This window comes from Haliotis rufescens, unplaced genomic scaffold (assembly GCF_023055435.1).
Source record: "Haliotis rufescens isolate VD_foot unplaced genomic scaffold, xgHalRufe1.0.p SCAF_7, whole genome shotgun sequence".
Taxonomy (NCBI): Eukaryota; Metazoa; Mollusca; class Gastropoda; order Lepetellida; family Haliotidae; genus Haliotis; species Haliotis rufescens.
The window spans coordinates 47287651-47304745 of record NW_025964361.1 but is presented as its reverse complement, the minus strand read 5'-3'; the positions used below and the strand labels follow the sequence as shown (position 1 = coordinate 47304745).

The 17095-nt window shown below is 42.5% G+C and overlaps 1 protein-coding gene across 1 annotated transcript in view; it reads right to left on the bottom strand.

Annotated features, from left to right (window-relative positions):
• Positions 1-17095, bottom strand: part of LOC124143719 (transcription factor SPT20 homolog) — a 47524-nt gene that overhangs the window by 14516 nt on the left and 15913 nt on the right. Inside the window, exons 10-21 of the mRNA XM_048387608.1 lie at positions 15710-15863; positions 15435-15491; positions 15247-15297; positions 14300-14463; positions 12490-12522; positions 11094-11292; positions 8567-8693; positions 7778-7913; positions 6154-6203; positions 5196-5408; positions 4495-4536; positions 3264-3412 (exon numbers count right to left, since the gene is read on the bottom strand). Of these exons, the coding sequence (XP_048243565.1) occupies positions 3264-3412; positions 4495-4536; positions 5196-5408; positions 6154-6203; positions 7778-7913; positions 8567-8693; positions 11094-11292; positions 12490-12522; positions 14300-14463; positions 15247-15297; positions 15435-15491; positions 15710-15863 (1375 nt within the window). The remainder of the gene's footprint in view (positions 1-3263; positions 3413-4494; positions 4537-5195; positions 5409-6153; positions 6204-7777; positions 7914-8566; positions 8694-11093; positions 11293-12489; positions 12523-14299; positions 14464-15246; positions 15298-15434; positions 15492-15709; positions 15864-17095) is intronic.

The following is a 17095-nucleotide window of genomic DNA, read 5'->3' as shown; positions in this document are numbered from 1 at the left end:
TGCATACTAGATACCCCTGTATATTGGACAGCCACTGCCGTTAGGATAGTCCTTGCATGCTAGATACCCCTGTATATTGGACAGCCACTGCAGTTAGGATAGTCCTTGCATGCTAGATACCCCTGTATATTGGACAGCCACTGCAGTTAGGATAGTCCTTGCATGCTAGATACCCCTGTATATTAGACAGCCACTGCAGTTAGGATAGTCCTTGCATACTGGATACCCCTGTATATTAGACAGCCACTGCAGTTAGGATAGTCCTTGCATACTGGATACCCCTGTATATTGGACAGCCACTGCAGTTAGGATAGTCCTTGCATGCTAGATACCCCTGTATATTGGACAGCCACTGCAGTTAGGATAGTCCTTGCATACTGGATACCCCTGTATATTAGACAGCCACTGCACTTAGGATAGTCCTTGCATGCTAGATACCCCTGTATATTGGACAGCCACTGCAGTTAGGATAGTCCTTGCATACTGGATACCCCTGTATATTAGACAGCCACTGCACTTAGGATAGTCCTTGCATGCTAGATACCCCTGTATATTGGACAGCCACTGCAGTTAGGATAGTCCTTGCATACTGGATACCCCTGTATATTAGACAGCCACTGCACTTAGGATAGTCCTTGCATGCTAGATACCCCTGTATATTGGACAGCCACTGCAGTTAGGATAGTCCTTGCATACTGGATACCCCTGTATATTAGACAGCCACTGCAGTTAGGATAGTCCTTGCATACTGGATACCCCTGTATATTAGACAGCCACTGCACTTAGGATAGTCCTTGCATGCTAGATACCCCTGTATATTGGACAGCCACTGCAGTTAGGATAGTCCTTGCATGCTAGATACCCCTGTATATTGGACAGCCACTGCAGTTAGGATAGTCCTTGCATGCTAGATACCCCTGTATATTGGACAGCCACTGCAGTTAGGATAGTCCTTGCATACTAGATACCCCTGTATATTGGACAGCCACTGCAGTTAGGATAGTCCTTGCATACTGGATACCCCTGTATATTAGACAGCCACTGCAGTTAGGATAGTCCTTGCATGCTAGATACCCCTGTATATTGGACAGCCACCGCAATTAGGATAGTCCTTGCATGCTAGATACCCCTGTATATTGGACAGCCACTGCAGTTAGGATAGTCCTTGCATACTAGATACCCCTGTATATTGGACAGCCACTGCCGTTAGGATAGTCCTTGCATACTAGATACCCTTGTATATTGGATACCCCTGTATACTGGACAGCCACTGCAGTTAGGATAGTCCTTGCATACTGGATACCCCTGTATATAGGACAGCCACTGCCTTTAGGATAGTCCTTGCATGCTAGATACCCCTGTATATAGGACAGCCACTGCCGTTAGGATAGTCCTTGCATGCTAGATACCCCTGTATATTGGACAGCCACTGCAGCTAGGATAGTCCTTGCATGCTAGATACCCCTGTATATAGGACAGCCACTGCCGTTAGGATAGTCCTTGCATACTAGATACCCTTGTATATTGGATACCCCTGTATATAGGACAGCCACTGCCGTTAGGATAGTCCTTGCATACTAGATACCCCTGTATATTGGACAGCCACTGCCGTTAGGATTGTCCTTGCATACTAGATACCCCTGTATATTGGACAGCCACTGCAGTTAGGATAGTCCTTGCATGCTAGATACCCCTGTATATTGGACAGCCACTGCCGTTAGGATTGTCCTTGCATACTAGATACCCCTGTATATTGGACAGCCACTGCCGTTAGGAAAGTCCTTGCATACTAGATACCCTTGTATATTGGATACCCCTGTATATTGGACAGCCACTGCAGTTAGGATAGTCCTTGCATACTGGATACCCCTGTATATTAGACAGCCACTGCACTTAGGATAGTCCTTGCATGCTAGATACCCCTGTATATTGGACAGCCACTGCAGTTAGGATTGTCCTTGCATACTAGATAACCCTGTATATTGGACAGCCACTGCCGTTAGGAAAGTCCTTGCATACTAGATACCCTTGTATATTGGATACCCCTGTATATTGGACAGCCACTGCAGTTAGGATAGTCCTTGCATACTGGTTACCCTTGTATATTGGATACCCCTGTATATTGGACAGCCACTACAGTTAGGATAGTCCTTGTATATTTGATACCCCTGTATATTGGATACCCCTGTATATTGGATAGCCACTGCCTTAAGGATTGTCCTTGCATATTGGATACCCCTGTATATTGGACAGCCTCTTCATTTGGGATAGTCCTTGCATACTAGATACCCCTGTATATTGGACAGCCACTGCAGTGAGGATAGTCCTTGCATACTGGATACCCTTGTATATTGGATACCCCTGTATATTGGACAGCCACTACAGTTAGGATAGTCCTTGTATATTTGATACCCCTGTATATTGGATAGCCACTGCCTTAAGGACTGTCCTTGCATATTGGATACCCCTGTATATTGGACAGCCTCTTCATTTGGGATAGTCCTTGCATACTAGATACCCCTGTATATTGGACAGCCACTGCAGTGAGGATAGTCCTTGCATACTGGATACCCTTGTATATTGGATAGCCCTGTCTTAAGGATTGTCCTTGCATATTGGATACCCCTATATATTGGACAGCCTCTACATTTGGGATAGTCCTTGCATATTGGATACCCCAGTATATTGGACAGCCCCTGTGTGTTGGCAAAGTGAACGCCTACCTGCACGTTGGACAGCCCCTGTCTGTTGGTGATGTGAACACCTACCTGCACGTTGGACAGCCCCTGTGTGTTGGTGATGTTAACACCTACCTGCACGTTGGACAGCCCCTGTGTGTTGTCGATGTTAACACCTATCTGCACGTTGGACAGCCCCTGTATGTTGGCGATGTTAACACCTACCTGCACGTTGGACAGCCCCTGTGTGTTGGCGATGTTAACACCTACCTGCACGTTGGACAGCCCCTGTGTGTTGGCGATGTTAACACCTACCTGCACGTTGGACAGCCCCTGTGTGTTGGCGATGTTAACACCTACCTGCACGTTGGACAGCCCCTGTAGGTTGGCGATGTTAACACCTACCTGCACGTTGGACAGCCCCTGTAGGTTGGCGATGTTAACACCTACCTGCACGTTGGACAGCCCCTGTAGGTTGTCGATGTTAACACCTATCTGCACGTTGGACAGCCCCTGTAGGTTGGCGATGTTAACACCTACCTGCACGTTGGACAGCCCCTGTAGGTTGGCGATGTTAACACCTACCTGCACGTTGGACAGCCCCTGTAGGTTGGCGATGTTCATGCCCTGGAGACCAGCCAGGCTACTGATATTGAAGTTCTGTGGGAGTCCCCCAAGGTTTGTGATGTTGATGTTAGTGGTGAGGTTCGGCTGCTGGGTGATACTGCCACTCTCTGAAGGAAGACATTTGTCCTCTAAGACACACAATGGAGGGAACAGACTTAATTCTTTGGCTGCAAGACCCATGAAGATCCGGGGTAAAATATGTCTTCAGCAAACCATGCTTGTCGTAAGAGGCGACTAACGGTATCAGGTGGTCAGGCTGTCATCGTATCCAAATTGACTGGATCGATGCTCATGATGTCAATCACTGGATTGTCGGTCCAGACTCGATTATACAGACCACCATCATGTAGCTGGAATATTGCTGAGTGCGGTGTTTAACAACAAAGAAGCAACAAACAAACTTTGTCTAAATAAAGAAATCCTTGTACAAACATATATTTCTACGTAATCTTAAAATGAACTGGATAAAGTAGGTGATTTTGAATGAGTTTGCTACATCAATTTGAGTCATAAAGCACCCACAATTCCTTTTGATAAAATCCACCTGACTATCATTATTGACCATGAGGTAATGGAGTGAGACAGGGCTTGGACCATATTTGGGAATCCAACCCAGGTGTTCCTGGTGATGAGAAAAATCATAACCACTTGGCTACCCTACACTGCCACAATGAACTGCTAGTTATTCATGACTACACAGTGAGGTCATCAGGTCAGCGACATTGTACTTGGAATATACACTGATCCATTGTTAGGGGTAATCATTTCAGGGCCTTTGTGAGCATTGCCATGAGCAGTCATTTGGTGATTGAACATTAGGAGCATTATAAAATGAAGTCTGACAGGCATTTGGAACATGGATTCATGACACTTTTTAATGGATAGCAACTTCTTTTATTCTTTGTATGATGTTTCAGAGCTACTTCTTGCTCCTTCATCAGGTGAATGCCTAGTAAGTGCATAGAGTACTACAGTAAATTATGTTTATAACAAACACGCTTATAATGAACTAACCTATATAACGATCTTTGCTGTTGTATATATGCTGTATATATGATTATAATGAACTACGGTTATTGCAAAATAAAATCAGTGGTCAGACTTATGAACTTGGAATATTAGGAGCATTATAAGATCACTTATTTACTTATGACTTAAAGACCACCATGTTTTGAGTATAGATACAGACCTCCTGCGGATGTGACTGTCAGCGCACCAGAAGATGTCAGACCTGGGGAAAAACAAACATTCACTTGAGAGTGCCTTTCTGAAATACTTTTCAGTGACAAACATGAAAGAAAACTCACATCTGCCATTGTGGGTTACATGGACCACAATGCATCAGTAGTGTGATCAATCATTGGGACACATGGACCACAATGCATCAGTAATATGATCAATCATTGGGACACATGGACCACAATGCATCAGCAGGTTGATCAATCATTGGGCTACAAGGACCACAATGCATCAGTAGTTTGATCAATCATTGGGACACATGGACCACAATGCATCAGTAGTTTGATCAATCATTGGGACACATGGACCACAATGCATCAGTAGTTTGATCAATCATTGGAACACATGGACCACAATGCATCAATAGTTTGATCAATCATTGGGCTACATGGACCACAATGCATTAGTAATTGGATCAATCATTACATGGTGTGGATTGTTTCTTATGCTGTCAATAACTTATTTGTCTGGCCCAGATTCAAATATTTACAGGATATTCTGAGACAGCTGAAATATTGCTTACTGGACAAAACAACAACATTTACACACCAGTGACACCACTGTGTACAAGTTTTTGTTTTGTTTGTTTGTTGTTTAACGCCACACTCAGTAACTCAAGACCTATCACTACACCCTGCCCTTCCTTCTCACCTTGCAAGTAGGTGGTGAGGTTTGTGGCTTGTGGGAGATTCTGTGTTGTCTGACCAATGGTCACCGACTCTGTGGTGGACGTCCGCCTAGAGGCCGATGATGTGGGGGTGGGTGTCCGTGAGACAGGGGGTGGGGTGGGGGTGGCTGCAGGGGTGGGGATCTTCTGGCCAGTGGTCTGTACTGAGGATGCCGAGGCAATGAACTGGTGCTGTGCTGTAATCACAAATAGAATGAAACGATTTCATAACAACATTTTTTATTGACATGTCAATTTGGATTGTGAAAAAGCAAGACAAGCATCTCCATTCCAGACCTTTTTTAAGGTATGTGTGAGCTTTGAACTTTGTGGAAGTAGGCCCTGGATAGTAGTATTGAAGAGATACTAATCAACCTGGCTAGTTGCAAGGAGTGTAACGATATATCAAACAATCAAACTCTCGCAATTATTTGCCCTACAACTGTATCCTCACGTACTGTGTTTTCAAGCCACTAAGTAGTATTAAGAAGCATATAACCTTACGTGTCTAATAACAATCGCAATACACAAAAAAGTTTACTACAACTTCAGATTGGAGTTACTTCCCTTTGGTTTGAGTAGTGACAGGGAGGAAAATGTCCCTCTTTGAGTTTGTTAGCAATAATTAATATTCATTTCTTATACATTGATTAACATAATTATCAAGCCTTAAAGTCGGTTTAGTACTATCGCATACTATTGCAATAAATGACAACTGAAACAATACTATTGCAATACAATCGCAATTGTGAAAAAAGCTCAAACAGTCACCCCTATTAGCATGTTCCTGAGGCAAGGGCGTTAACTGACCATAAAAGTTCATTTTCCACCCTTGCCGGACTAGGCTGGAGTTCAGGGGTTACAATTTGGCCGGACTACTGAGTCTATGCATAGTCCAATGACCTACCAGTAACATGAGGAAAGCTGACATGAAGGACTCACCAGTGGTGGTAGCTGTAGGAGTAGACACAGGGCTCGGTGTACTGGTCACTCTGCAATACGGGACACACAGACATTAACATACACTGGGAGGGAATGCATACAATAATTGAGGGAGGGCTTGTGCCTCAATCAGTAATATTCCTGCTATACTATGGTGGTAAATAATCGTGTCGGAGCCAATAAAACCAGTGATGGACTGCACAAGACAGATTAATATGACACATGATCATCAAGATCAGTCATTTTCCTTATCGTAGACAGCTTTTACTCACGAAGAGGAAATAAGATACTTTACTGATGGAATAAAATCAGGGAGGTGGGGGGAGGTGAGGTGAGGTGAAATTCGGTTTAACGTCGCGTCCAAGATTATTGAACTTATATAGCGACGTGCATGCACGTGTGTGTGTGTGTTGCTGCTTGTACTAGTCCGGACTGATCACTGTCACTGAGATACCATGCCGCAGTTTAACATGAATACCCCACTCAGACACAGTATACTGACTCCGAGCCGACCAGTCCTTGTTTTAGCCCCTTAATGCCGAGCGCCAGACAGGGTAACAAAAAGGACTATCTTTTAACGTCTTTTTGTATGACGCGGCCGGGGATCGAACCCCGGACCTTCAGCTCTCCGGGCGGACGCTCTACCACAAGACCACAGAGGCCGTCTTATAGAATCAGGGAACACATAGCAATACAGTGAAAGTACTGAAAACGTATTCACCTGAAAATATTTCCAGTTAACCATAGCTGGAGATAAGATTTGTAAATAATCGAGTCTGGACCAGACAATCCAGTGACTGCCATCATGAGGATCGATCTATGCAATAACGATATGCATCAAGCAAGTCAGCGAGCCTGACCACCTGATCCTGTTAGTTGCCTCTTACGACACACAGGGTTGCTTAAGACAAAGCCTACCCTGGATTTTCTTGGGTTTGGGGATAAGAAGAACTACAAGGTTGAAGTGCCAGATTCATGGTGGCTTGTGAATAATGAAGCCTGGGCCAGAGATTCCAGTGACTCAAAGAATAGCCAACGTCCCACACAATCATCAAAGTGTTTGTTTATTGTTAAACGCTGCACTCAGCAATATGGCAGCAATGTGACTACGGTCTTTAAATAACTGAGTATAGACCAGAAAATCTAGTGATTAACATCATGACAATGTCAGTGCAATTGAGATACGATGGCACGCAATCAACAAAGTGCCGAGCCTGACCACACCATTCAATTTACCGTATTCAACGTAATAAGCGCCCACGGTGATATTTGCTAATATATTGGCTAGTGAACAATCCCAATCAGCACCCCTTCCGATTGATCAATGTACACAAGACTTATTTATTTGTGTATAATACGCACTCGTGTGTTATATCACCCTTAATTATGGGCAATTAAATTCTTGAAAAATACATCTGTCGTATGTAAACATGTTAGCACAAACCACAAAATGTACGATCTTTCAACTCAAAATAATATTCTAATAAGCGCCCCCTATTTCTAATTTTGAGAGCACCCTGGGAGCTTATTACGTTGAATACGGTAGTCATCTTTTTGGACGTGCAATAGGGGGCTGCAGACCCACTCTCATTCGCGTCTTGGCATGGGTTTAATACAAACTCACCTTGAGTGTGATATACTGAAAGGCTTTATCCTTTGTGTTGATGAGTGTGATTGGTTGCCCTGAGACAGTGTTAGCTGCTGAGCAGGAAGCGGCGTCTGATTGGTCAACTGCTGACTGCTGGTTGTCCCAGTAACACCTGCATACATTGTTCGACATTATCATCTTAATGCATGTTTCTCCCTCCAAACATATATGATGTAACTTCAGAGGATTTGATAATGACTAATGTCGAATCAGAAGTGAAATGTGGAAAATACTCACAATGTGTTTAAAACATTTAAAACAATAAAAAATAAGGTAAGTGCGAATATGTAAAAAGATGTAGCAACATTCCAACAACATCAGGTTTTCAGAAGCAAAACTGTGATTCACATATTGCTGGGAAATATTGGCATAAAAAGTAATAGTCTTGGTTCTGAGTAACCGCTAGCATCATTAAGTCCACCACATGCTTTGTTTTTGTTTCCAAAAAATCCTAATACTTAAAAACAAAGCAATCCAAAATAGCACACAGTTACTTCCCTTTACATGCGCACTGCTTTACTGCGCATCTCATGTTATGGTCATGGCGGCAATAGGAGTTTGTATGCTTGTTTATGTCGGGAGGCCCTTTCCCAGGTTGATGGTACACAACTGTTTATTTTCTTACATATACTAGTTTGAACAAGCAAAAAAACAAAACAAAAAAACACACAAAAATACCGCCTGTCTGCACTATAAGTCATTGCCTGAGAACCAGTTCTTTTATTTTTTTAAGCCTAAAAAACAACTCAAGAACTAACTCCTCACCTGACTGTGGGCTGAGGATGTTGGCAGCAGCATTGATGCTCCCCGACCCTGGTGGACCCAGAGACAGTGACAGCTGGATGGGCATGTTCCGTTTGGCCGCCAGACCAGCACTTCCCGTTGGTTCATTCTGGGGAAATAATGACAAGATAAAACCTACAGGAGCCATCAACAAATTAATAGTCTGGACTAATACCGATTTAATAGTGCTAGCCCACTGAGATACCATGCTGCAGTTTAACATGCATACCCCACTCCGACACAGTATACAGACCAGTCCCTGTTTATCCCCTTAATGCCGAGCACCAGGCAGGATAACAACAAGTACCACCTTTTAACATCTTTGGTATGACGCGTCTGGGGATCAAACTCCAACCTTCCAACTTGGCTACGGACGCGATCTCCTACATCGTGAACCTGATCCTCATATAAGTCATTTTTTACAACCGTGAACAAGCATGTGGTGAGGATCTTCCCTTCTCTTCACAGGGTCCAACACAAGCATGTGGTACTGAGGATCTTCCCTTCTCTTCACAGGGTCCAACACAAGCATGTGGTGAGGATCTTCCCTTCTCTTCATAGGGTCCAACACAAGCATGTGGTGAGGATCTTCCCTTCTCTTCACAGGGTCCAACACAAGCATGTGGTGAGGATCTTCCCTTCTCTTCACAGGGTCCAACACAAGCATGTGGTGAGGACCCACCCTTCTCTTCACAGGGTCCAACACAAGGATGTGGGTGAGTTTGGTATAACACAGATTTAAACAGTTTTTCAACTAATGTTGGGCGAAAGCCTGAATTTCAACCGTGATGAAGCCCCTCGTACAGTGCTGGCAAACAATGGTTGTAACTCAGTTTCCACTGTTTTGACCCAAATCCTCCCATGTCACCCTGCTTCAGGGCCCCGTTCCACAAAGTGATCTTAGCGCAACAATTGTCATAAGTCTATGTTAAAGTTCGGAGATTTGATCGTCAAGGGGGTTATTGTTATGACTCCATATTAAAATATGGACTATACGAGCGTTAAGGGGTTATTGTCATAACTCCATATTAAAGTATGGACGATACGATCGTTAAGAGGGTCATTGTCATAACTCCATATAAAAGTATGGGAGAAACGATCGTCAGGGATCATTGTCAAAAGTATTGAGATACGATCATCTGTGTATTTCTGGTCATACTTTCATGTTAAAGTATGCGAGATACAATTGTCAGGGTTTTTCTGGTCATAACTCAATGTTACAGTATGGGAGATACGATCATCACAGGGGTTAAGGTCATAACTCCATGTCAAAATATGGGAGATACGATCATCACAGGGGTTAAGGTTATAACTCCATGTCAAAATATGGTAGATACGATCATCACAGGGGTTAAGGTCATTAGTCCATGTTAAAGTATGGGAGATACGATCATCACAGGGGTTAAGGTTATAACTCCATGTCAAAATATGGGAGATACGATCATCACAGGGGTTGAGGTCATAAGTCCATGTTAAAGTATGGGAGATACGATCATCACAGGGGTTAAGGTCATAAGTCCATGTTAAAGTATGGGAGATACGATCATCACAGGGATTAAGGTCATAAGTCCATGTTAAAGTATGGGAGATACGATTATCACAGGGGTTAAGGTCATATGTCCATGTTAAAGTATGGGAGATACGATCATCACGGGGGTTAAGGTCATAAGTCCATGTTAAAGTATGGGAGATACGATCATCACAGGGGTTGAGGTCATAAGTCCATGTTAAAGTATGGGAGATACGATCATCACAGGGGTTAAGGTCATAAGTCCATGTTAAAGTATGGGAGATACGATCATCATGGGGGTTAAGGTCATAAGTCCATGTTAAAGTATGGGAGATACGATCGTCAGGGGTTCATTGTCATAACTCTATGTTTAAGTATAGGATATATGATCGTCAGGGGTTCATTGTCATAACTCTATGTTTAAGTATAGGAGATATGATCGTCAAGGGGTTATTGTCATAAGTCCGTGCTAAAGTATGTGAGATACGATCGTCAGGGGTTCATTGTCATAACTCCATGTTAAAGTATGGGAGATATGATCGTCAAGTTTTTTTGGGTTATAACTCCTTGTTTAAAGTATGGGAGATACGATCGTCATGGGGTCATTGTTATAACTCCATGTTTAAAGTATGGGAGATATGATCGTCAGGGGGTCATTGTTATAACTCCATGTTTAAAGTATGGGAGATACGATCATCACAGGGGTTAAGGTCATAAGTCCATGTTAAAGTATGGGAGATACGATCATCACGGGGGTTAAGGTCATAAGTCAATGTTAAAGTATGGGAGATACGATCATCACAGGGGTTAAGGTCATAACTCCATGTTAAAGTATGGGAGATACGATCATCACAGTGGTACATTATTATAACTCCATGTTTAAAGTATGGAGATACGATCGGAATGGGGTCAGTGTTACAACTCCATGTTTAAAGTATGGAGATACGATCGTCAGGGTTTTTCTGTCTCTGACCACAATACAACAATAAACTGACTGACCTGTGTGGTGATGGTAGCAGCCATGCTTGTAGCATGCTTGAGGAGAGCTTGAGCATTAGTGATGGTGATGCTGGTAGCACTTGGAGACTGTGTGGTCTGTGTGTACATGACACTGGCTGGCTGGTTGGGGCGCTGGGTCGTGATCTTCACTGACCGGCGACCTTCCTCCGTGAACAGCTCCTTGAACTGCTCAAAATACCTGACAACAGCACCACACATTCAAAACCTGCCACTGTACAAATAGCTCATACATTTGAGCACTTACAAAATGGACTATGAGGTGTGGTTTAAAAGGGGACATCCATAACTTCTCTTCCTTGTGTGCATCACTTCTAAATGCCTTTCAAAGACTTAAGGAAGGATAAGAATTTATGGATGAACAACTTCTTTATTACAATTAAGAGCGACGTTTCGGTGTAGGTTCTAACACCTTTACACCGCTACCTACACCGAAACGTCGCTCTTAATTGTAATAAAGAAGTTGTTCATCCATAAATTCTTATCCTTAGTTAGTACTCCAGCTTCTAAATGCCTATCAAAGAAGTTTCAAAGACTTGAAAGTTTCTATACGCATAAGGTGAGGTGAAATGGGGTTTAACGTCGCGTCCAAGATTATTGCACTTATATTATGACATGCAAGCATGTGTGTGTGGGGTGTGGCTGCTTATACTTGTCCGGACTGATTTATAATGCTAGCACACTGAAATACCACAGTTCACCATGAATACCCCACTCAGACTCAGTATACAAACTCCAAGCCGACCAGTCCTTGTTTTAGCCCCTTAATGCCGAGAGCCAGACAGGTTAACAACAAGTACCATCTTTCAACGTCTTTTGGTATGACGCGGACAAAGAACCATTTCCTGTGAAAACATTTGGCCAGGTATTGATTTATAGGACAAAGAGACTCATAATGCTCAGAAATGGAAGATTGTTTGTCTTTTTATTGGGAAGCAGTTCAAAAGTTGGATGTTGGACAAATATCCCAATTCCATTAGGTGTCAAAATTTTCACAATCAAGTTTTAAGGGGGAAGGGGTATATGTTAATTTAAGGAATTAACTTTTTTATGTGACATTGAGCTATTATCATGATAAACTACTCTCTTGACAATGAAACTAGGAAATGCAAGAGCTGACCAGTTCTTGTTTTATCACCTTAATGACAAATGCCAGGCAGGGTAACAACAAGTACCATCTTTTAACGTCTTTGGTATGATGCTACCGGAGATCTAGCCATCGACCTTCCACTCTCCAGGCAAATACTCTATCCACTAGACCACAGGGATGGTCCATTATTGAATGGACTTAGTAGGGGATATAATAATAGCTTGTGACATTCAACACTCATCTATTGACTTAGGTCTAACTCTAACCTACATCATATGTTCTACTTACTTATCAACACTCTCTTTCGATCCCAGAGTGAATCTGAAATGAAGGCAGACAGGAATGCACATAAACATATAGGAGCATAACAATCTATCAAACTATCAAGCTATTGCTATTGTTTGCCCGACGATGTTATTAGAGCACGGCTAATCGATGGATCCTACAAAGAAGAAAGACAACTTTCATGCTTACTGTATTTGACGTAATAAGCGCCCACGGCGATATTTGCCAGTACAGTCAAGTCCTGTAAATCCGACATTGTTGGTTGCATATGATTATGTCGGATTAACGAGTATGTCAGATAAACGGAGTGTGTGACGGGTCTAAAAGCACTGATTTAATTGGTTCCCATCATTTGTGTCAGATAAAGCCGTTTGTCGGATTAAAGAGTGTCGGATTAACGAGAATTGACTGTGTATTGGCTTGTGAACAATCCCAATTAGCACCCTTCCGACTGATCAATGTACACAAGACTTATTTATTTGTGTATAATATACACTCGTGTGTTATATGCACCCTTAATTACGGGCAATTCAATTCTAGAAAAATATTTCTGTCGTGTATAATACATACAGACTTTTCTTTTGTATCATTTCAGGCTGTCAGAATAAACCATAAAATTTACGATCTTTCAACTCTTTCACCAAAATAATATTCTAATAAGAGCCCCCTATTTCTAATTTTGAGAGTGCCCTGGGCGCTTATTACATCGAATATGGTAATTTCAAACATCGGTTTTGTCAGAAAAGATAGGGCTAATCACATGTGATTTTTTAAACATAATTTTGACAAAATGTCACAAGAAAATAAATCATTTAATCAAAAACTCTCAAAAGTAAAAAGTATTGAACTGGCACGCAAAAAGTGTTAAGAATTAATAATTTCTTATTACATATGTAAACATGTAAACAAAGGATTTTCAATAAATTCAATATGACCAATGCCAGTATGACCATCAGAGGCCTATTTTAATCATAGCTTACACAAAGTCTTACCAAGTGTGGATACTGATGAGATTCAGAGTGAGTGAATATTCTTTTATGCCGGTGCAATATTTCAGCTATATCACAGCAGTCTGTTATAACTGAATTGACCACATGAGTGAGTGAGTGAGTGAGTGAGTGAGTGAGTGAGTGAGAGAGAGAGAGAGAGAGAGAGAGAGAGAGAGAGAGAGAGAGAGAGAGAGAGAGAGAGAGAGAGAGAGAGAGAGAGAGAGAGAGAGAGAGAGAGAGAGAGAGAGAGAGAGAGAGAGAGTGAGTGAGTGAGTGAGTGAGTATGGTTTTTACGCAGCTTTAAGCAATATTTCAGCAAAATCACGGCAGGGGACACCAGAAATGGGCTTCACACATTGTACCTATGTCGGGAATCGAACCTGGGTCTTTGGCACGATGAGCGAACGCTTTAACCACTAGGTTCCCTGACCGCCCCTCCTGCCAGAGAGGTAGGTCTATATTATTTCGAAAATAATATGGTGATAGGTACAATGCAGTAGGAATTTTAGTTACTTACCGTATAAGTACAAGTAATTTAACCACTAGGCTACCCGACCACCCCTGACCAACTATCAGTGAGTGAGTGAGTGAGCGAGTATGGTTTTACCCCGCTTTTAGCAATATTCCAGCAATATCACGGCGGGGGACACCAGAAATGGGCTTCACACATTGTACCCATGTCGGGAATCGAACCCGGGTCTTCGGCGTGATGAGCAAACACTTTAAACACTAGGCTACCCAACCACCCCCCCAAGAACTATCAAGGGTGACTGTTGGTATCTGGTAATGTTAACGTGGGAGAAAGATGACAGCACAATACTTACTGACATGAATGACCGTCAGAAATTTTGTCATTACAGTAGTCGTAGTCGAGATAGAGTTCTCCGATGTAGCAGTCGTTACAGGGCTGTTGGTAGATAGTGATCTTGGCCAGCATATGACGTTCCTGGTTGGGATCGCGTTCCAGTGTGTGCTCTTCAATCAACACCTAGACACAAAATGCATCCGGGGTAAAGTAGGTCTTCAGCAACCCATGCTTGCTGTAAAAGGCACCTATGCTTGTCGTAAGAGGCGACTAACGGGATTGCATGGTCAGGCTCACTGATGTGGTTGAGGATGCATGTCATCGTATCCCAATTGCGTGGATTGCTCATGACGTCAATCATTTGATTGTCTGGTCCAGTTTCGATTTTTTCCAGACCGCCGTCATATACCTGGTATATTGCTGAGTGTGGCGGTCTGTAAATAATCAAGTCTGCACCAGACAATCATGTGATTGATATCATGAGCATCGATCCACGCATTTGGGATATGATGACATATATCAACCAAGTCAGTGAGCCTGACCACCTGATCCGGGTAGTCACCAGAAGTTAAATGTAATAAGTCACCCCAGAGAAGAATTAGACAAAAATTACTTGCTGGTTCTGTTGTGTCGTTATGTCGTTAGATCTACTTATATACTTTTACAAGATTTAGCACCATTATGATGAACAGTAAAGTTTCAACTTACACTAAGCAGTATGGTCTTTTACAATAAAGATTTGACTCATCTCAGGTATATGATTTTGTTCAGTTGTTTTACGCTATTATATCCCATGAGGGCCCTCCGTAAACCACTTGTCCCCCTGTGCCCACAGCTTCACTACAGTCAGGCACATGCATCCGATCTCAGCCCTCTGCAAAGTTTAAGGTATTCAGTCTCTCTGTTGTCAGAAAACCCTTGATATTATTCCATAATTGTTAAGAATTGTTCTGTGTGTGATCTTACCAGGTGTTTCCCAGAGGCTGGCGGCTTCTGAACTTTGGCCAATTCCTCCACCTTTAAACAATACAAAGTATTATGAAACTATCCACATGCACAACAAGACAAACATCATCATCATCATCATCATCATCATCATCATCATCATCATCATCACCATCATCATCATCATCATCATAACAAAGCTTACTTACGTTCACAGACTCTGGAGCTGACAACTGCGTGGGTCTCTGTTTCCACATGTCGACACACTGTAACATAAACTAACAGGTTATCACTCTACCAACTCCTAATACATAGAAACAAACACACTAAACCAGGGAGAGCGTCAATAATACTATCCGAATACATTTCTTAATATTCCATCAGATAGTACTACCTTGCGCAAAACATGACACTGAACGGTTGGAATATACCAAGGAATATAATTATCCTTGACAGCTTCATGACAGAAAGAAATATATCGTACTGATTTTCCCACTTTGAGATTGACAGGAGGGTTGGCTCGACTTTTATCTTTCCGTTTGTGGATGAAGTCGTGTAGTTTTAGCTCTGGTGGCGCGGGTGCCTGCTCTAACTTCCTCTTCCTGTTGACCGCTGCCTGTGTAAACTTCTTCACACACCTGACAACAATCGCAAGCTCAGGGTAAGACAGATGGGTAGTTTAGGATCCAATCAGATGAGCTATTTAACAAGATACTTCAACATCTCTTTGAAATTTTAAACCAAAGATGCATTAGTTGTTGCATGTAAAAATATCAGAATATCATGAAAAATGTGCTTTGAAAAGTATTTGTGCTGATAAACATGAATTAAAACATGTTTGATGAAAACTGAAGCTTAAGAATATTTGTAAAATCAAAATATTTTTTACATTTGTATACTTGGTTTTCTCCTCAACGCATCTACTGCTTACCTTGCGACATAGAAAACAGCCCTTTGCGATGGTCCTAGGTGAAGAAAAAAGGTTGTTTTCTTCTTCAGTCTACTTTTACTAGGACCCATCGTCATGTGACCGTCCGTGGTGATGTCCCAACTGATCACGTTCCTGCTCGTCGCCAAACAGGTTAGTTGTGCTTTGTTTGTTCCTCCAACTTTTGGCTTAATTTTGTGGTTAGTGTTCAAAATTAAGCCAAAATGGTCACCACGGACGGTCACATGACAGCAGCGATGGGTACTAGTAAAAGTAGACTGAAGACGGAAACAACCCTTATCTTCACCTAGTCGTAAGGTAAGCAGTAGATGCATTAAGGAGTAATGCAGGATAAGTAAAAACATTAGTAAAATCAGCTGTGATAAAAGTGTAGTGAGTGAATGAGTTGGGTTTAACGGTGCTTTGAACAGTATCCAGTTATATTATGGCATCTCAGCTTAACGTTGGAAGAAAGCACAAAGTGATGCAAGTCTTAGACGTTTACCACTTTGGTGAAACCCATGAGCACAGGTATGGTGCTATCAAACCTAGAAACATAACAGGGGAGAATCGTGATTTCGAACCTAGGATCATAGGTTTCTGCCATGCTCAAGGGACGCATGCTCAAACTGCTGTGCCTTAGATGACTGGGTCACCCGTGTCCCTATAGAGATATGAATTGCAAAGATGAGTTGTTTACACTGCTCACAGACACAGACTGTACAACATTTCTATTCCATATTTCAGGAAAGTCAGAAAGCCGACAGGGCCGTGGGTGACCCAGTCGTCTAAGGCGCCGCGATTCGCTGTGCAGAGTTATGTCCCTTTGGCACGCCAGTAACCTATGATTGTGGGTTCGAATCCCGGTTCACCCCGATTATGTTTCTAGGTTTGTCAGCACCATACCCGTGCTCGTGGCTTTCACCAAAGTGGTTAACGTCT